This window comes from Prionailurus bengalensis, chromosome D2 (assembly GCF_016509475.1).
Source record: "Prionailurus bengalensis isolate Pbe53 chromosome D2, Fcat_Pben_1.1_paternal_pri, whole genome shotgun sequence".
Lineage (NCBI taxonomy): Eukaryota > Metazoa > Chordata > Mammalia > Carnivora > Felidae > Prionailurus > Prionailurus bengalensis.
Genome location: NC_057351.1, coordinates 21,248,231 through 21,269,185, shown reverse-complemented (window position 1 = coordinate 21,269,185; position 20,955 = coordinate 21,248,231). Strand labels below are relative to the sequence as shown.

The window sequence follows — 20,955 nt, the reverse complement described above, 5'->3', positions numbered from 1 at the left end:
ATACATACATTTGAGGCTATATTACTGGGTGCATGAAAATTGTAATTGTTTTGGGGTACCGAGTGGCTCATTTGGTTAATCTGATTCTTGATTTCAGCTCAGGTCATGATTTCACAGTTCTTAGGTTCGAGCCCCGCATCAGGCTCTGCGCTGACAGATTCTCTTGTCAGCTTGGGATTCTCTGTCTCCCTCGCTCTCTGCCCCTCTCCAATTCATGCTCTCTCTTTCTGAAAAATAAACATTCAAAAAAATTTTTTTTAATTGTTTTATTTTTGTGGTTATTTGTTCCTTTAATTATGGGATGCCTACTTCCTTTTATATCTTGTAACACTTGATTTCTTTGAGGGGCCTATTTTAATATGGCTTCTTCAGTTTTCTTTTGGTAGGTAGGTATTTGTAGAATGTATCTTCATTCTTTTATTTTAAATTTTTTTAAGTTGTTGGCTTTAATGTCTCACAGGCTTATAAAAATATGGTTGGATTTGTTTTTTTATTCTGATTATCTCTTTGTTTCTATAGGTAAGTTCAATTACAGTTATTATGTTTCCTGATATATTTGTATAAATTTCTACCATCTTTGTGTGTATGTGTGTGATTTCTATTTATACTGATTTTCTCTGGTTCTTTTCACCTTTTATTTATTTTTAAAATCTCCTTGTGGATTGAAGAAGTATTTGCTGTTCTCCTTTGAACATCACAGTCTTTAGAATGCCTTAACTCCAGTTCCTTTCTACCCATTTGTTGTTGTTTTCTAATATTTTAGTTCTCCTTAAAATAGTAATTATTATTATTGTTGGTTTTTAAACTCCCATTATTTATCATCATTATTTTTTATATTTATATAGTCAGTATTTGTTTAAATTTATCCACTTTCTTCCAAGTTTCTTTGCTCATGGTTCTTTCTTGTATCTTGATACTTCTAGAAGAACATCTAGAAATTCTCTTCATTAGTGGTAATACATTTGTCTTAAAATGTCTTTAATTTACTCTTATTCTTGAATAAGTATTATAGCTGTGAATACATTTCTAGTACAGCTATTTTCTCTTAGCCCTTTGATGTTATTACTGTATTGCCTTCTGGCTTCTATTATCGGTATTAAGAAATCTACTGACACTCTAATTGTAGATAATTGTCCTTTCTAGATAGTTCTTATTTTTTCTTTTCTCTCTGGTTTTACATAGAATTGTTTTAATTTTTTTGCACTTATTCTTCAGAGTTTTTACAAGCATATGTTTGAATTTCTCTTGCTATAGCTCTATTTTTATTTATCCTATTCCATTCTTTTTTTTTTTTTTTCTTTTAAGTAGGCTCCATGTCCAAAGTGGGACTTAAACTCATGACTCTGAGATGAAGATTTGCACACTCTACCAACTGAGGCAGCCAGGGGCCCCTATCCTATTCCATTCTTATCTTACCTCCTGAATATGACCATTCATATTTGCTATCAATTATGAAAAGTTCTTAGCCATTATCACTTTAAATATTGCTTTTCTATTCTTTTGCTTTGTTTTCTAATTTCTGAATACCCATTAGATGTGTATTGCACCTTGCTTTTCTAACTTCTGCTCTTATATCTCTGTGCTGCATTCTAATTTCCTCAGATCTATCTTCTACTTTGCTAATTCTTTCTTCAGCTGTGTCCAATCTGCTAATTAATTTACTCCTTCAGGGTTTTTAAAATTAATCACTTAATGAAATGAAAAACTGCTCACGTGGCAGTTCAGGTGTTCCTAATTGAAAGAAGACATTGTTAACAGAATAAAAGCAATGATCAGATAAGGCCATTCCGTGTTGGTGTTTGGAACAAGACAGAAAGATACTCTGCAGCCATAAAAATAACTAAACATCCTACTATTTTTTTTAACAATTGTAAATATTTATTCACCCAACATGGAAGCACCCAAATACATAAAGCAACTGTTAACAAACATAAAGGAAGAAATTGATAGTGATACAATAAGAGTTGGGGTAAACATCCTACTCTTGATGAATATGAGTGACTACTGCTTTTTTCCAAATGATAACTCTAGCCCAACGTTCATACTCCTGTTTCTTAGATAAAAATTACCAAGATACTCAAGCACCAAATTTCATCCACTTTTTGATAGTATCTAATTCAGAACTGACACTTGCCGTCTTAAACCTTGCTTAGAATCACCCAGTTCAAGGACAAATCCTGTAATAAATCCCTCCCATAATTTCTGTGATGTACATTCTCCTTTATTGCAGCAAGCTAGATAAAGCTAGCTTTTTTGGCTGTAGGTGTGTTCCTGGTCAACCTACTGAGCCACTCAGACGCCCTTATTTTTGCTAATTTTTATTTGAGAGGGATTATTTCTCTGTGTGTTTTATAATTTCCAGTTGTAACTCCATCTTCATTTTGAGACTCCTTCCAGAGTAAATTTTTGTTGTTTCTGTCAGGTACACTGGAAATGCTAGCATTTTTATGCCAATTTTTTTTATCAGTTTATTTTCTTGGTTGGATTTTACATAGAGTACAAACTCCCTTTTTAAGTATGTTTGATGATATTTGACAAATGCATACATTTGTGTAACCACTACCACAGTGAAACTATAGAACATTTCCATCACCCAAAAACTTCCCAAGCAAACCCAACTTTTAAGATACTATGTCAGTTTGGGAATTTTTGGACCATGTAGGTAGTATCAGTATACATGTGAAGTCCCTAACTTCATGAGGCTTAGGTTTAGAGATAACTTTTCCGAAGAGATTTTTTTTTTAACTCTGAATCTTCCTATTTGTCTTCCTGTTTGCTGGTAGGAAGACTTTCAGTGCGGTGTAGCTTTTTGATTATCTGGCATTTTGTAGGCATCTTAGTTACATCTTCCTTCCTGGTATGCCCACATGTCCTCATATTCTGTCTCTGATGGGTATTAAACTCGAACATCGTGATTAACAAGACCTACGATGCTGCTGTCCCAGTTTCAGCTGCCAGTTTACTACTCTGATTTATAGTGCCTCACTCCTCCCCTTTTTTGATTAATACATTTTGTTGAAGTGCAAGTTACATATGGTAAAGTACATAGATCATAAGTAGATAGCTCAATAATACCTTTTCACAAGAGAACATACCTATGTAACAAGTACCCAGAAAAAGAAAAAGAACATTGCTAGAAATCTTTTAGTATCCTTTCCAAACACTATCTCCTCCCAAAGAGTATCCTTATTCTGCCATCTAACCTCATAGATTAATTTTGTACATTTTTGAACTTTATATAATTGCAATCATACAGCATATACTCTTTTGTGTCTGGCTTCCTTCACCAAGCAACTCATGTTGCTTCATTCATGTAGCTATAGTTTGCTCATTCACATTGCTGTGTATTATTCCATTGCATGAATATAACAGGATTTATATTGTAGGTGGACATTTGGGTTATTTCTAGTTTTCCTCTTTGCTTTGGAGCCTGGGATTTCCCTTTACTTTTTTTCTAGTTCTGTATTTAGTACCATTTAAGAAGCATTTCTAGGTCAGCAATTCAATATGATCCGTGTCAAGACAAATTTTAGGTTTTGTAGGTTGTCAAATCTCCAGACATATAAATCATGTTTCATTTTTTGTTGAAATTCTTACTTGATTCTCATCTAATTTACTTTAGCTGATGACATATTTCTTTTGTCTGCCATTTGTATAAATGGTTTGTTTCCTTTGAACCAATAATGACTGAACACAAACAGGAGGCTAGAGATCATATATATAATTAATCTTGTAGTCATGGTCTCTTGCCAGGGTGGGATGCTGGATAGCAAGACTAGTTTGACATCAATTAGTGTAAAATATTGAAAAAGCCAATAGTATTAAGTGTGGATGTGGTTCTTTGGGTCCAGGATCTCCTGGTTAGTTGACACTGGAAATATGAGTTGAGAAGAAGGCTCTCTTGATGGCTCTGTGGTATGTAATCAACGTGTTGCTAGAAAAGCCACTCCAAAGTGGATCTGCTTTTGCCCTGCAAAAGTAATTGTTCTACTAGATTAGTGGTTCTCACTTTTGTCTCCAGGGGATATTTGGTAATGTCTGAAGACATTTTTGGTTAGCATGCTATTGGAATCTAGTGGGTGGAGGCCAGGGATGCTGCTAAACATCCTTCAGTGCACAGGACAACCCCCTCCGAACCCCAACCCGAACAAAGGATTTTCCAGACCCACGTGTCAATAGTGCCAAGGTTATGAAGCCCTGAGCTAGACTCTGAGACCATAGATAGCCTCTAAATCAAAGCTATATTTCAATAAGCAAGCTATATTTCAATATCAACTACATTTCAAGAAATGATAACACCACAGTGGCTCATTCTTCTATGATTCTATCCAAATTCTGGCACTCCGTAATAGCCATCTTATACCTGGCTCATTCCAATTCTTTTCAAAACTGTAACAGTGGAGACTGCAACCACCAAATCCATTCAGAGTTTGAATGAAATTACTAGTATGTGACAGTAACGTAACTAGATATGTACAGCAATTTATTTATAGCAATAAAAAATTAAACAAAATTTCCCTATGATTTATGGCATTATTTTAGTTTTACTATTTGAAAGTTCAAGGCCATAGGGTAGATCAACTGCACAAATAGCATTAGACAAAGAAAGATTTTGACATTGTGCCTTGCAGTTAGACTATAAGGTATTTTTTCCTTTGTTGTTACATTTTGCAGCTTGACTTTAGGGCAAAGGTAAATTTCATTATTTCTCCAATGGAAGTGATTATCTAAATTTGTCTCTTCTTCCTCCAGGCAGCACACACCGCCATCTATTCTTCTGATTCATTTCCCCTAGATAGCTGAGAAGGAGTTTTATAATGATATTATTGGTTTTGTAACTAGTGTTTCCATTGTAATGTTATTACTGAACCAATGTTGTGATAAATGGTCTGTTTATAAGGGGAATCACTTTTACAAGAAGTAGAAAATTAGACACGCTTCTGCTTTGCAATAACAATAAAAACCACAGTGAAAAAATATTCCCCAGTTTATTCCCATCTGTATCAACAGGGAAGCTTTAGAAGATGGCTTTCCCTCAGTCTTCTAAACACAATTACTGCCTACAAATACCATGTCAAAATGCAGTTTTCCTCCACATCCTATTCAAGACCAATACATTTTTAAGCTTATCACAATGTGGGCCCTTTAAGAAAGTCAGGCACTTTAAACCCCACCCCTATGCTGACTTGAAGGAGTCCCCCCGCCTTTCTGAAGCAGTTAGTTGGTGATAAAGCTAAGAGAGCCAACTTGCCCCTTGCTCTGCCTGGAAGGAATGTTTCTGTTGCAATAAGCTCTAAAAGTGGAAGTTTTAAGATAGTATGGGATAGGAAACAATAGGAACTTGTGAAGTATGGAAGCCAGACCTGCTCTAAGATTCTATCACGCTGCTGAATAAAGTGGAAAGAATGCTGTTAAATCTGAGTTCTCCCTGTGGTGCTGCTCCCTGCGAGCTTTACTCTTCCATTTCACCCAGCAAGTGAGTTTTCCAGAAGCCGTTTCTAATTTAATGAGCTGCTGGTCTCATGTACCAGATCCCCAAAAAGAAAAGTGAGGAAGAGAAATAAATTTCAATGAAAATTACACTGGATCACTTCTAACAATCTACATTGGCTATATTTCTTAAGAGCAAAGCCAATTCTTTTTCTTCTTTTCTCCTGCCACACCAACAATGACTAAGTTCAGAAGTCCTTTAGCACTAAAAAATAACTAGGAGAAATCTGGGGGTTAATTGCAGTTGGCATTTCTCAGCTCTCTGCCAGAAGCAGCCATTTTGGTAAAAGATGATGTCATTTGGAACACTTGGGGTTTTAGTTTATTCCGAGGTACCAGTTTCCATTAGCCACAGAATAACAGATTAATCATTAGATCAAATTTAGGTTTAAAGATAACAGAGGAGTAGGAATAAAAATCATTAAATTCCACCTCTTTATCCTTCATAGCACATTATAAACTTTTCCAAAAGTTCAAAGCAATAGAAAATTTTCACACCTTTTTTTTTTTTTTTCTTTCCTATTTTCTGTTTCCAAGTGTCTGTTCTTCCCTTGACTAAGCTTGGTAATAACTAGTCTGGTCAGTTTCACTTTCCAATTTTTATACATAAGTGAAAGCTGTTTTGTGTCAACAGTTTAAAGATGTTTAGAATCGTCTCACCTGCTGGGCGGATTTCCTGCAAGCCTTTCTTTGGGAGAGAAGAGGGGGAATAAAAGGTTATTTAGAATTTCTTATGCTTCAAAACTAGAACCCTGAATTAGATCACATCAGAGTAATTAATGCTTTATTTTTAACCTATTAAAGTTTTCTGGAAGTGGGCAAGAGGGTGATGGTTATGCTGTATTCCCACTTAATCATCATTATTTGTACAGCATAATGCTTTGTCTGCAGTTACCTTAGAAAACTGGCACTTAAAGAGATGGGTTTTAATCCACAGAAAGTGTTTCTTTTTTCTTTTTGGATTAGATAAACGCTAGTCTCTTAATCCTATTGCGTGACACGTCCTGGCACTGTTCTCAAAATGTGAAGAGAAAAAGAAAAGAAAGTTGCACCTTGTTTAAAGATTGAGCGCAGTGTGGTTTATGAGATTATTAGGAGGAGGAGCAAAGAGAGTGGCATGTCTCTTCCGCAAATTCTTAACGAGGTTAACCTGTGGCTGCTGTTGTTCCACCCCACTCGGGCTCCTGGCAGGGGAACTTTCTGTTCTCTTAGCGCTATCCTAGGCTTCCCAGTTGAGCTCTCCGAGAAGATAAAACTCAAAGGGCTGCGTGTATGTTTCAAACAGACAGAGGGAGACAGGAGCACACGCAGTCGGCGGAAGACGGGGCCACGGCCCGGCCACAGCCCGGCCACGGCTGAATGCGGGAGCCGGCGTGACCTTTCCACGTGTCCCCGACACCTGCGAGGCTAGCGGGGCACCGGGTTTCCTTTTCCCGGGAGCCGGCGCGAGCCCGGAAGAGGCTGGGCGTCTGGGGGCTTGGGTCGGGGGGCCGGGAGGCCCTCCTTCGGAACACGTGCGGCCAGCGCGCAGCTGGTGCGAGGGCTGACCTGGCCTTCCCGCCCCGGCTGGGCCCGCGAGTCCCTGGCCCGCCGGCAGGCGCCGGGAGGCGGGCCCCGGCGGTGGCGGCGGGCGGGTCCCGGAGCTTTCGGCCAGCTCTTTAGGGCGGCCTAGCGAGCGCGCCAGGCCCGGCTGGAGCGAGCCCCAGTGCAGTACTGCCCGAGCCCGGGCGGGGTCTCTGTTCTCTGGCAGAGGAGGTCCCTTGGCAGCGGGAAGCTCCCTCTCTTTCTCTCGCCGCCGCTCGGAGTCTGCGCCCTGCTGCCAGGCGCCCAGCTCGGCGCTCCCCTGTGCTCGCCCGGCGCCCACTCATTCGCAGCCCGGCCTTCGTCGCCGCCGCCTCCCTGCTCCTCCTCCTCCTCCTCCTCCTCCTCCTTTCCCCAGCCCGCCGCGGACATGGCGGACAGCGCCAGCGAGAGCGACACGGACGGGGCGGGGGGCAACAGCAGCAGCTCGGCCGCCATGCAGTCGTCCTGCTCATCGACCTCGGGCGGCGGCGGTGGCGGTGGCGGAGGGGGAGGCGGCGGCGGTGGGAAGTCGGGGGGCATTGTCATCTCGCCGTTCCGCCTGGAGGAGCTCACCAACCGCCTGGCCTCGCTGCAGCAGGAGAACAAGGTGCTGAAGATCGAGCTGGAGACCTACAAACTCAAGTGCAAGGCGCTGCAGGAGGAAAACCGCGACCTACGCAAAGCCAGCGTGACCATCGTGAGTTGCTCCCCCGGGGGGCGCGCCGCGGCGCCGACCTCCGCCCGCCTCCGGGAGAGGTTGCACCTGGACCGGGCAGCCCCCGAACTCCCCGAGCCTTCCGGGGACCTGCAGCGAGCACACTCTGCCAAGAACTGCTGGCCCCTGGAGGGTCGGGAAGAGGGAGGTGTCCCTTTGGGGCCACGCGAGTCTGGCCTCCCTCAGGGGTCAGGCCCCTCGCGGGGTGCGGGAGAAAGCTGCTGGGACAACCACCCACATTCTCTTTTCGCCACTGGGGAGGAGGCCCCTCCCGGGCAGTGGTGGAGACTGGTGTCGTGGCTGGGGGGCGGGGTGGGACTTTTTTTTTTTTTTTTTTTTTTCAGTCACAGCGTGCCTGAGGTGTACGTCCAGAATCTGGGGACCCCTAGGCTATGGGAGAGGGAGGAAGCCGGATTAGGTTCCGGGGGCCTGCCTTAGGGTGCGGGGGCTGCGTAGCTGGGCTGGGCACTTCGCTGGCATCTGTACGGCGCTAGCTTGATCGCCCGGGGAGGGGGCGGGAGAGAATGGCTGGGAATCCGGGAAGTGGAGTTTTCTGGCCAGGATTGAGAGGGAAGGGCGGGTACCGGAGCTGATGCTCCCACCTCCGTTGGAAGTCCTTTCCTTGGTTCGGGTTGAGTGTAAGGGGTGCCAGCGGCAGTGCACAGCCTGGAGAATGCAGCATCTTACACTAAACCTGGATAGAGTGAAGGGTGGGTGTGCAGCTTGGACAGGCTGAAACCGTGAAGGGTATCGACTGACTCCTTTTCCCTTGCGGAGGAGGATGTACGTGTGTTTGCTTCATTGGTGGTGGAGTGTCTAGGGATATTTAGCCTCTGAGTCCAGATACTTGATGAGAGAACAGACTGTCCTGTTTCCACCTGGCGCCCGAGGCTCACCCGAAGAGGGTAAGATTAGGTGTGTAGTCTCCCTCCTAGCGAAGCAGGCGGTTAGAAAGGCCACTATAGCCGTGATGAGGCGAAACATAACTGGAAAAAGTACACCGTGTGCTCTCACCTAATATCCCTGCCAGCTAGCCACATCATTAACATGCAGAATCCCCATACAGACAACTCTATTCAGATCAAAACAGTTTCCCAGCCAGGAGCTGAGAAGAAAATGTCAAGAAATCAAGGGCATAAATTACCATAGTTGCTGCATTGTAGCTGATGAGACTGAACCTTCAGATGGAGAAAAAAACATGAATTTGGGAATGGATCAAAGATGACAGTCTGGAAATGAAACGGGGCAAGTTTAGGATGCCCCTGTGCCAGAAAAAGTCTTCAGCAGAGAAGTGAGTGTGTATGTGTGAGTGGGTGTGTATGCTCCCCCAGTGCTAGCTCATACATGGGACCTGGATGGCATTCTGAATTTGCTTAAGAAGCAGATTTCCACCAAAGTTTCAGTGTGATTGGCAGCCTAAATAGAAATTGATTATAGAAAGACACTTTGCATGCTCAAATCCAGTCCTGGTGAATGGAATGGGAACAACATTCACGCGTTTCCAGACTGTCAAGTTCTTGAAGTGCCCTTTTGGTAGGAAGAGGGAGGAATTTGCAGAGGCAGCCACTTCCAAGCCTTCTCTAGCTTTCTTGGCCGAGAGGGAGTTCTCTGCTGAGTGGGGGTTTGAGAAGAGGGGGAAGTTGGTGGAAGCAGTTTATTTAAGGTTTGAGTTAGTAAATGAGAGGGTTAGTCTCTTGGAGAATGTGAACCATAGAAAGTAGTAAAACTTATATGAAACAGAATCTCTAGCCTCTTGTATACCGTGAGCAATTCAGGCTGTTTTTGTTTGTTTGGGAGAGAGGATTAGGGGTGGAGATACTGTGAAAGGGTATCTGTTTGACAGTTGACCGTATTATAAGTAGGTCTGTAAATTATACACAAACACGTTGGCTTCACATGGACAAATGTGTTCATTCCTGGTGCATAAGATTGGAGGCCTTCTGAACACTTGGTTTGACGAGTGTGTGAGGTGGTAGCTTTATTTCTTAGCACTTACCCTCAGCTAAAACTGACACCCCACCAGATATACTTTGTGAAATGTGGCCGTACTGAGTAGAGTTTTAATACTGTTTTAGATGACAGCCTACAAGTACCTTTTGGTACTCAGTTCTTCTTTGATCTCTAATTCATACTTTCAAGGAAACAAAAATGCTTGTGGTTTACCTGGTTCCTTAGTATTTGACAGGTGTTATTAAGGCAAATGCAGAGAAGAGTTCTTTTAAGCTTTTGAGAATTTTGGACCCAGGTTGTGTTGAAGTGGGCTTGACCTCTCATGTATGCAATATGGGAGGAGAGATGTGTGTGACTGTGTGAAATGGGTCTGTGGGTGTAAGGAGCCCACTGAACAATACTGTGTCGTAGTTTCTGTCAAGGTTAAGCTGGACGACTCCTAACAACTCTAAGTTAAACGTAGCCCTTATTAGTATCTGCCTAGAAAGTTTGTGATAAGGCCTATATTCAATTCAATGAAGGCCTTGCTAGATTTTTCATATTTTAGTTAATTTAAAGGGAAGATGGTGTCATAATCCTATTACTTGCTCTCCTGGCTCTTATTAGTTCCTTTACTTACAATATTAACTTTAATATTCTTGAGCACTAAAGGTGATTGTGAGTGTCTTTCCTTTTCCCTGCATAAGTCCAGGAAGGTACACTGCTAATCAGCCACACTGTGGAAGAGTGTGGCTCTTTTTTTTTTTTTTTTTAGCAGCTTATTTTTTTAGAGTAGTTTTAGGTTTGCAGCAAAATTGAGGGGAAAGTACAGAGATTTCTCACATATTCCTTGTCCTTCCCCTCCCCCATTATCAACACTCCCCACCAGAGTGGTGCATTTGTTCCAACTGATGAACCAACTTTGACCCATCATAATCACCCAAAGTCCTTAGTTTACATTAGGGTTCATCTTGGTGTTTGTACATTCTGTGGGTTTGGACAAATGTATAATGACACGTATCTACTATTGTAGTATCCTGCAGAGTAGACCAAGTACTTTAAAACTCCTCTGTGCTTTGCCTTCTCATCCCTCCCTAACCTAGCACCCACTGATCTTTTTTTACTGTCTTCATAGTAATCCATTAACCTGTGAAGGACTTAGTTGTTTCCAAGGTTTGGCAATTAAGAGTAGAGCTGCACCAGACATCTGTGTGCAGGGCTTTGTGTGGACAAAAGATTTCAGCTGTTTTGAGTAAATACCAAAGAGTGCAATTACTGGATTGTATGGTTAGAGTATTTTTGTTAAGCAACGGCTCAATTGTCTTTCCAAAGTGGCTGTACCATGTTGCATTCCTACCAGGAGTGAGTGAGCATTCCTGTTGATCCACATACTTGCCAGCTTTTGCTGTTGTCATTGTTTTGGATTTTGGCCATTCTGATAGGTGTGTAGGTACCTAATTGTTGTGCCCTCTTTTAAAAACCAGTCCAAAGGCTAGTAGAAATCTTAACTAGTGATCATTTCTGTGTATTTTGGTATATAAATGCTTACTTGGATCATGCTACCTATTTAATAAAGGACCGGTTTCATGGGTCCCTGTTCTCAGCATCTGTATGATAAAGTTAAACATAATCTCTAGGGAAGAATCAACTGGATGAGGCCTTTCATCCGTGTGTCCAAGTGCCTGGTGCATCTGGGAGTCACGAGCTTGCCCCTAGTATGTTTTACTTGGGGCTTACGCGAAGAGTGGAATGTTTTTGAGTGATTATCCAATTTCTCCCAGTAAATCAGCAGTGGAACCAGGATGCTGATTATAGCTCATAATTTCTTCTTTGGCGTGGAGAAAGTACACAAAAAACAAATGCTCAGTCTGTTGAATAGCTTTTATATGTTACGCTAGATTTATCCTGCTTTTATTGTGGGTGAAAATGTAATTGGAGATGATCTGATTCATTGTAGTAAGAGGTGTCCAGGGGTGGTGGTCTCTGAGATGAGGAAATGCTATAATGGGCGTTAGTTGGATGGTTTTACAGTTCTAGATGAGCTGCTAGTATTCTCAGTATAAGTGGAGCTTTCACCTGGCATGGCTAGTCTCTAAGGCGTATGCCTTTTCTAGACTGGTTCAGACCTAATAGCATGTGTCTGGTTTGAAAATAAAGGCCTAGTATTTGAGTATCTTTCTCTAACTATAAAGTTAGTTCTTTATTATAGAACTTTAGGGAAATACAGAAATACAAAGGAATTTTGAAGTTACAGTAGAAAAACAGGTTTGTATGGCATGATTAGAAAGCCTGGCTATTTTAAACATCAACAGTGTAATGGTTTCATTAACCAATAAAATCTTCCATATAGTAAATGTTGTGGATTTGGGGTTATTTACTCTGGAAGCTTAATACACTATTTTCCATTTTTAAGACTTAATTTTGGCAGACTCTGAAGTTGTCAGATTGACATTGCCCTTGTAAAGAGGTGTGGTGTATGTCTTTTTTTGTTGTTGTTAAAATTTTTTTTTCCCCGCTTAGATTCTTAATGGAAAACACCCAGCTTTAGACAGAACTTTGAGAACGTCTGACTTCACAGTTAGGTCTAATTGTACATGGTTCAGTTTTGTTACAAAGGCTATATGGTTAGCTTTCTTCTGCAGTTGAAATTCTTCATGTTGATGTCTCTTCTGTTTCATGTAATGTAATTGTATTTGATTAAAAAAATACAGAATGTTAGAGGAGATTGTGACAGTCTTTTGCGGTGTTCCTTTTGTTTTGCTGGGGTGGGAGAATCACCAGTACCTGGTTTGCAGTGACTCTTGTTCAAGACCAGAGACACTGGCCTACAGCAAAAATCTGAAACTAGTCATTGCCTGTTTAAAAACATTCAGTGGCTCTCCATTACCCTCTGGATCCAGGTAAACTTTCTGTGGTTTACCAGGCCCTTCTTGCTCTGGCCCCTGCTTGCTTCACACACCTACCCCTCAACGTCTAGAAGCTTTCACTTGGTTGAACTGCTAGTTGCTGGAATTTCAATAGGTCTCTCTGACTCCTCTGGGATAGACTTCCTGCCCTTACTGCTATCCCTGACTCCTCCCTTCCCTTCTACCTCGTAAATCCTAGTAGACTATACTACCTTTTCCACCCCCACCCCAGTGCGCATTGCCACTGCCTCTGTACCAGCCACACAGTGGGCTTTGTGCCCATTCATGTGCTCCCACAGGACCCATCTGTCACTCCCTCTACCACCCCATCACATAGGTGCCCCTCAGCAGGGGTATACATTCTTCCAGGGGCAGATTTTGCTTTGTTCACTCCCATTTCTCAGTGCCTGGCATGTGGTAGATACTCAAGGGTATGTTGAGTTGACTCAGGAGGCCCTGGGTACTGCAGTGGTTGTTGTTTTGTGCCCATTCTGTCTTGTCCTTGTACTAATAGGGTCACTCTCCTGCTGCATGTGTTCTGAACAACAGCACATATGGGTTTCGCAGGGGTTGGTTAAAGAGGCTAGATGGATGAATGAATACAGTGTATACTTTGGGGGACCATTACAATCAATGCAACCCAAGCTCTTGTTTTCTAAGGGTGGGTGAGGTTAAAGGTTACCTTGTAGCTATATCTAGATGTTCAAGATACACTTCACCTCTGAAAGGGGGACAAAGTGTCTTCAGTTTCACCTTTCCAAGGATTTTTGAGCCAGGCTTTTAGGGGGAAAATGTGGTTCTGTTGGCATGTTCAGATTTACCACTTCAGTTTTGGTAATGGTGACAGACCATTTCAGTGTTTTCTCATGACTTGCGTTAGTTTTGAAATGCCCCACAGCTGCCTCTGGGAAACAATGTGCTATGGTGCATCTCTGCAAGTACCCGCGACCTGAAGCTTTATTTGGGGAAGTATCTGCAAAGGAGATTGGGAGAGAGACTTGGCTGAATCCTTGTAGATGTCCATGGAAGGCTTGCAGGGTGGAGTTGCAGGGGCTTGGTAATGGTGTCACACGCAGTGTGCTTGCATTTCTTCTTAAATGCCTTGCAGCGATCATTGCATTTACACCTAGAAATGCTCATCTGACCTTTTCAAAACTACAGCCAGGCTGAACCAGGAGTAACCTTCCTCTTCCTCTTTCCCTCCCATACTTCTTCCCTCAGTGGGTAGGTGTTGCTTTTTGTTTTCAATCACAATGCAGCTGCTTTTAGATAGATTGAATTATTGTCAAAGCTGGTGAAGTCAGTGTTCACAGGTTCAGTGTGTTCTTGCTTGGTGGTGGTTGAAATTTTTTGACAGGGAAACTAATGCTCTGGAAAATGTTTCTAATCATCAGGATCTCAGAGTGGTGTTAACTTGAAAACTCTTCCTTCCCCAATATTGTCAAATTTTCTTATCTTTCATGGCTGTGAAACTCACAGCTGTGAGTTTTATTTCAGTGTTCATTCCAGTAAATTACAAACCTTACTTTGCAGAGGTGTTCTCATTTAGGTGAGAAGAATGTTCAAAAAGGCTAATTGTTTGATTTATGGTTTATTTAGAAATAACCCACCCCCTTATTATTGGTCCCTAGCTCTAATGTATGGGGTACAGTTTAGTGATTAAAATTCATTATAATACTTATTTAATGATGGGAAATTTTCTGTGATTTCTTCCCCCCTTTGCCTTGTCAGTAAGGCACAAAATGGTATGTGAGGAGTACAGCCTGAAAAATAGGCACGATTCAACCTCCCAGTACTTCTCGGAGTACTGGCCTCCTGGGTGCCAGTGCTCTGAAGCACTCAGAAGCAGTGAAAGGTCTTCTCTAGCAGCTTCCCAAGCATTACACTGGACTTGCCGTCAGCTTGGCCCTGGCTTGCTGATGTAGCGACTCAGCAGAGGAACAGCCATTCCCTCTCCAGCACTTTCCAGTCCAGAGAGTGGTGAAGTGCAGGTGCAAGCAAGAAAGGAGGTTCAGCAGACTCTTTTAGGGGTTCCAGGGAGGGCTATGTCACCTTCTTTGTCTTGTTGAGTCCCTTCAAGGGAAATGATGTGCCCTCTTCACTCACAGTTTAATTAGCTTGTAGTTGGTTTTATAAGGCCAAGATGGGGAGAACGGGTTGCTCAGTTTTCTATGTTGAGGTGGTACTGGGAGGTTTTTGTTTGTTTTTAATTTTCTTTTTTGTTTTTGTGGTGATTGAAAAGAAATGCCACTGATGTCTTAATTTTATAATTTGCATCTGCTGGTAGATTGAAATGATCTAGGTGGTTTTTCCTCTATTCCTGTTATGCCCTGAGGCCCACCCACATTCCTTTCATGGAATACTGTTGGATGGATCGAATTTCCTAAGTCTTTAATCCCAAACCATGTGAAAGTAAAGACTTCATACAGAAAAGTTAATTAGAGATACTAGTTTATGGGCAATTCCAAATTCCAGTTTTTTTTTGTTTTTTTTTTTTTTAAGCAGTGTTGATTGACGGGATAATCTTCCATGCATCTGTTCCAGATCAGACCAGCCTCCTGTGGGTGCCAGGTGTGTGTCCAGGGTGATCTGGCTAATACCCTCCAGGGCATCTCAGGGCACCTCGGATCAAATGAGGCCACTTGGTACTGAGGAGCAGAGTTAGGATATTTAGCCAGACATTGGTCATGATTCAAAAAAGTTTTCCATAGAAGGAAAGAGGAAAGTGACAGAGTGAAAACAACATGGAAGTCTGTATGAGCTAAGGAAAGTTCTTCGAAATCTAGTACCTGCAGTAGATGAAACAAACACTTCATGTGTTGCTTTCCTAAGCAAAGAGTCTTTTTTGTGCAGTTGGCTTTTTGTGACTGAATTAGAAAGGTTAAAATAGTCTTGAGAAAAATAATTTATTTGGTGTTTAATTATAGAAAGAGCTTCTCAACTTGTGACATTATTTTCATGTAAGTGGTGATTGTTTTTCTGTTATCCTAATATACCAACTCAAATAATAACTTTTATTCTATTGAGATTTTTGTTTTTGGTGGTGTTTTTTTTTTTTTCCTTTTTTTTTTTTTTTTTTTTTTTTTTTTTTTTGGTCTTCACTAGACAGGCCTTAATTTATCTAAACAAAGACATTTGCTGAGAGTCAAAACATTGTGTCTCTGCTTCATTTAGGAGCTTCTGATTATAGAAACACTAAAATTTGAGGAGAAAAAAATTGGCTAGATGCTTTTAACATCTTTGCTAACCAGAGTACAATTTAAACATATACACCATAGTGGCGCCTGGGTGGCGCAGTCGGTTAATCGTCTGACTTCAGCGCAGGTCATGATCTTGCAGTTTGTGAGTTCGAGCCCACTCAGGATCAGTGCTGACAGCAGGGAGCTTGCTTGGGGTTCTCTCTCTCTCCCTCTCTCTCTTTGCCCCTCCCCCCCATACACTTTTCAAAATAAATAAATAAACATTAAAAAAATACAGTAAAATATACACAACATTAAGTTACCAGTTTAACCATAAGTGTACAATCTAGTGGCATTAAGTGCATTCACAGTGTTGTGCAACCATTACCCATTTCCAGAACTTACTATCCCAAACAGAAACTGTCTCTATTAAATAATACCTCCTCATTTCCCTTTACCTGTAGGCCCTAATAACCTCTATTCTTAGTGACTTAAAAATTACTTTTAAAAAATTTTTAAAGGAAAAGTTTATAGTGATCTACAAAAGCAGCTAGCTGTTTTTTATTATCCTGGTGTTAAAGTTATGAATTGGGACTGAAAAGATTTTAAAGTGCTGTTGTTATCTTGCTCCATCTCCAGTTTTTATTGTTATTGGGGCTTTCCCTCATCTGGTTTTCTGTCATTCAGCAAACATGGATGGTACCCCAGCCCTGGGCTCAGCACTTTTGGTCCTACTTTGCATTTAGAGGAGGCACCCTCTCAAGAAGAACCTTGGGAGGGAGTAACCCACTGTCAGGGGACAGGACTTTGCCCTGACTCCTCATCAATCATGGGTACTTTTTTTTTTTTAATTTAAATTTTGTATTTTTTTAAAATTAATTAACTTTTAAAAAGATTTTATTTTTAAGTCATGTCTACACCCAGCGTGGGACTCAACCCTGAGATCGAGTCGCATGCTCCACCTACTGAACTACCCAGGCGCCCCTCTTTGTGTGTGTGTGTGTGTGTTGCAAGCAATTAATTTCCTTGATGGCATTTTGAATAGATCACAATTTAAGAAAAGTTGAAAAAACCCAAAAGATTGAAAAAATTAATTAACAATTCTTATTTACCAGCATTGCTCTATTTCCAAAGCAGATTGTGTTGCTGTGATAACAGCTAATATTCATGCAGCACTTACTGTGGGGTTAGGTACTGTTGGGAGGGATCTGCTTGTATTTTCTTATTTAACCCTTAGCACCATCCTGTGGGGTCAGTACTGCTGTAATGGCTCAGAGAGGTTATATAACTTGCCAGCTTTCCAACGCAGGCCGCGGGTGGAGCGGGGGGCGGAATTTGAATGCAGGCCTGTCCTCAGAGCATAAGTGCAGGCTGCACAGCCTGGGGAGGGTGGGGTATAAGTCAATTTATGATCAGTTTTGTCTTTATTTTGTTGTGGGCGTTTTCCTCCTCGTTTTCTGCACTCCTGTTCCTTCAGTGAGAGCAGTCACGGCTGCCCTGTCACCACGACAAATTCCCGGGATGCCAGGCCTAAGGGGGTGTTTCCAGGGTAGCAGACTCCCTGCCTTGGAAGAGAAATGGTGATGGGAGGGGGCAGCCTGTGGCCTATCCAGGGAACCCTGGTAGGTTGCCCCTGTGCTTATAGCACAGCCATCTGGGCTCCCCTCTTCTCCCTCCCTTTGCTCCTGTCCCAGTCTGGAATCAGTCTCTTTGTACTTCTTTTATAACCTCTACTTAAAAATAGTCTGACAAGCGCAGTCATAGTGGATTTTTTTTCTTTTTTAAACAAACGTATTGATCACCTGCTGTATACTAGGCAATGTGCCATATATATCAGTGGGATGAGACAGCACTTGGGAAGTTGGTGAAGGGCCCCTGACTCAATCTGCAAGTGGGGACCGTAGTCCAGGCTGTGATTTTTAAGCTACAGCCTGAAGGATAAATGGAAGTTAATCTAGAGGAAGATGGGGGCAGAGGCGTGGCAAGAGGGGCATTCCTCCCTGACTCAGAACCTGAGTGTTGGGGAAAGGAGGCAAACTGGGGAGGAGAGCAGGACCCTGCTAGGCAAGCCTGGTGGGTGCCATTTCTGGCTCCCCTCCAGGAGCTGACTGCAGAAGGGGGGTGGGGAGGGGACAGGGGAACAATAGGAACAGTCCTGTATTTTCATAATCTGCTCTGGCTGCTTAGTGCCGACATTTCTTCGTGTTTTCCTCCTAAGCTATTTGAAGGCACATACTTTGTCATTTATCACCTGTGAGATGATCTGTCTTATTCCATGGTGGTAGCTACATGGTACTGTCTTTTACTGTGTGCCTGGTACATTTCAAAACACTTTTTGTGGGAACTCCTAGCAACCCTTTGCCATCTCCATGTATCGGAGGAAGAAATGAGGTGTAGGTGTCAGTGACACCTTGAGGGTCACAGTAAGTGGTAGAACAGGGATTTGAACATAGGCAGTCTGAGGGTACCTCACATGCGACTGGTGCAGAAAAGTCCTGCCATTTGAAGGATCGATCATTTCTCCCACAGCCTTGACGCTGTAGGAGATGCTCCGTAAACTTTGTGGGATTTGTTTTGGGGGTGCCCAGGTTTTCATAAACTCTAATGGAGTATGACATGCTTACAATGAAGTGCACAAGGTTTGAATGCACAAATTTATGCTGCATGAACTTACAAATGAATTCACCAGTGTCATCATCACCCTGCTCAAGCTACGCTATTATCATCATTTCCTTCACCAACCTCCCCTGTCCTCTGTTCTAGTCCTCACACCCCAGAAAATAACCTTGCACTGACTTCTGTCACTGTAGATTTGTTTTGCTTATTTTTAAACTTCCCATAAGTGGTTTTATACGGAACGTTTTTATTGCGTGTCTGGATTCTTTGCTTTGATATCCTAGTTTGTATATTTACTGATATTAAACAGTATCTCTGTTGTTGCATATAGAGGTAGGGTTTTTTAAAGCTGTGCAGTATCCCCATTTTGTGTGTCTGTGGAACTGTTCTGGCGTGTGCCCTCTGGGTCACCCCACCCCTTCCCTCAGCAGTGCTCACTGGGCAGTGGGAAAGGAGGGTGGCACACCAGAGGATGCGAGGCCCTGCGGGACGTGGCTCCCAGTCATTGGAGGCTCCGGCCACCTTACTAGCTAAGTTACATTGCGTTCAGAGCCTGTGAACCGTGGTGGGCTTACTACCTTCTTTAGCATACCTCTGTCCTACTGCTGTTGTAGGTGTAAAATGAGAGCATGCACATCAGAGTGTTTTGATAATTTGTGAACTAATATTCCCGTGGAATATGGTATTTAGATTATTAGTACCCCCATACTTCCTATTGTTTTCCAAAATATATTTCAGAATCAAAACTTTTTTCTTCGTAAGATGGTGTTATCAAAATAACATCTGGAAAGCTGAGGGGGGAGGCGATTGAGGCCCCAAGCCCTGAGCTGTCTGGAGGCCTTAAGTTGGGGAGTTCTGCATCCTGGCTTTTTAGGGCCTGTGTTTCTCTGGCAGTTTGGGATGCCTGGGAACCTGGCCGATTTCCTAGGGTTTGGTGAGTCAGGAGTAAGCCAGCCTGTGTGGTGGCGTAAAAATAAAAGGAGAGCAAGAGGCAAACATGTTTCCTAAAAGAGATGCATTTTTCCTTGTAGGTCGGTTGTAGGGCTCTTTCCGTCATTTCTTGAAATAGGAGCCGACGTGTGCCTTTTCCTAGTTTTCTGTCTTTAGCACTGTGGGCAGCAGACAGTCAAAGCTAGCTTCTCTGTTTTGTGACTTCTGACCCTGTTTCAAGGGAGTGTGGATTCCAGAGGGTGGGCTTTGATGGCTGAGACACCAGTGCCACTCCTGTTTAGCTGCTGGTCTAAAGAACAGAAGCCAAAACATGAATGTCTTTGAAATTGACTGACTTTGCAGGTTTGCGGTTCCTGAATGATGAAGGACAGCTCCAGCTTGTGAGCCAGGACCAGTCTGTGGGAGGCTGGTAGTTTTCTGTCTGCAGGGGACTCCTCAAGTGACCTGTACTCTTTCTGTTGCCTCTGGATCTTTCTCTCTAGCAATAGAAATGGGACTTTTTGAAGGTTGAAGGAACATGCTTTTCACCAGGGCACGGTTGTGGTTTTATTGTCCCAGTGTGAAGGCTTTTGGTATAATGGAAGGGGGGCAAGGAGGACAGTTGGTATAATTCAGGGACTCAGCCAGCATTGTAAATAAGTTAAAGTAAGCCTTCTGGAACCCAGGAAAGCCCTTACTACTTTGCTGAGGAGGTGTGGCCATAAGCCAAGACTGTTGGAGTCTTTTGGTCTGTCTCAGTCCCCCTCCCAAAGTACTTTGAATGCCTTCCCATTCTTTTTCAGGTAAGAGAGATTAGCACTAATGACTTTAATCCTTTATTTGGTTCGCTCTTGCTTGGCCCAGAGCCCTGTAGCTCTGGGTCATTGGAATTTCTGTTGGGTGATGTGAAAAGGCAGTTGGAATTCACTTGTTAGCCCACAGATGAAAACCATTAGGCTTTGCCACATAGCACTGCCACAGTGTATTCTTTCTCTAGTTCTCACTTTCCTGTGGGTCCCACTGCTCACCTTTTTCGTTTTTATGCTCTCGATTTTATGTGTTGCAGAACAGCATTCTCCGCTAGGCCATCTGTGTGGATTATCCCTCCTTTCAGTTTTATTCATAAGCTCCTTTGTTTTTCCACCCCAAGGTTCTTTGAGTGAACTTGATATAATGGAGAGAGATTTGGAAACCAGATAGGGTTGCCAGATTTGGCAAATAAAAACAGGATGAGGAACCATATTTGAATTTCAGATAAACAATGAATACTTTTTTAGTATATGTATGTTCCAAGTGTTGCATGGAACTAGGTATACTAAGAAATTATATGAAATGCAGATTTAATGACGCATCCTGTATTTTATCCAGCAGTCTTAAAACCCATAGGACTTAAAAATATCTCCATTTTGCTTCTTCCTGGTTCTGTGATCATTTGGCCTTTTATCTGACCCCAAAGACAACATGCCTTCTTTAAAAACAGATCATATTATCTTAGCTCTCAGTTTTGCCTCATGAATGAGGTGACTTCTGAAAGCCCTCAGGACACAGGCAGCACGTGACTTCCTTTTCCCTCTTTGTCCAGTTATTATGGATTGGCCCATTTTCTTTTTCTTTCACAAAGCCAACC

At 42.5% G+C, this 20,955-nt stretch overlaps 1 protein-coding gene across 2 annotated transcripts in view; it reads left to right on the top strand.

Annotated features, from left to right (window-relative positions):
• The first annotated feature begins 6,636 nt into the window (after positions 1-6,636).
• The window catches only part of CCDC6 (coiled-coil domain containing 6), a 109,190-nt gene continuing 94,871 nt past the window's right edge, over positions 6,637-20,955 (top strand). Inside the window, exon 1 of one of the 2 annotated variants that reach the window (XM_043596392.1) lies at positions 6,637-7,750. In XM_043596392.1, the coding sequence (XP_043452327.1) occupies positions 7,442-7,750 (309 nt within the window). In that variant the 5' untranslated portion in view covers positions 6,637-7,441. The remainder of the gene's footprint in view (positions 7,751-20,955) is intronic. The other variant, XM_043596391.1, reaches the window with a different exon arrangement.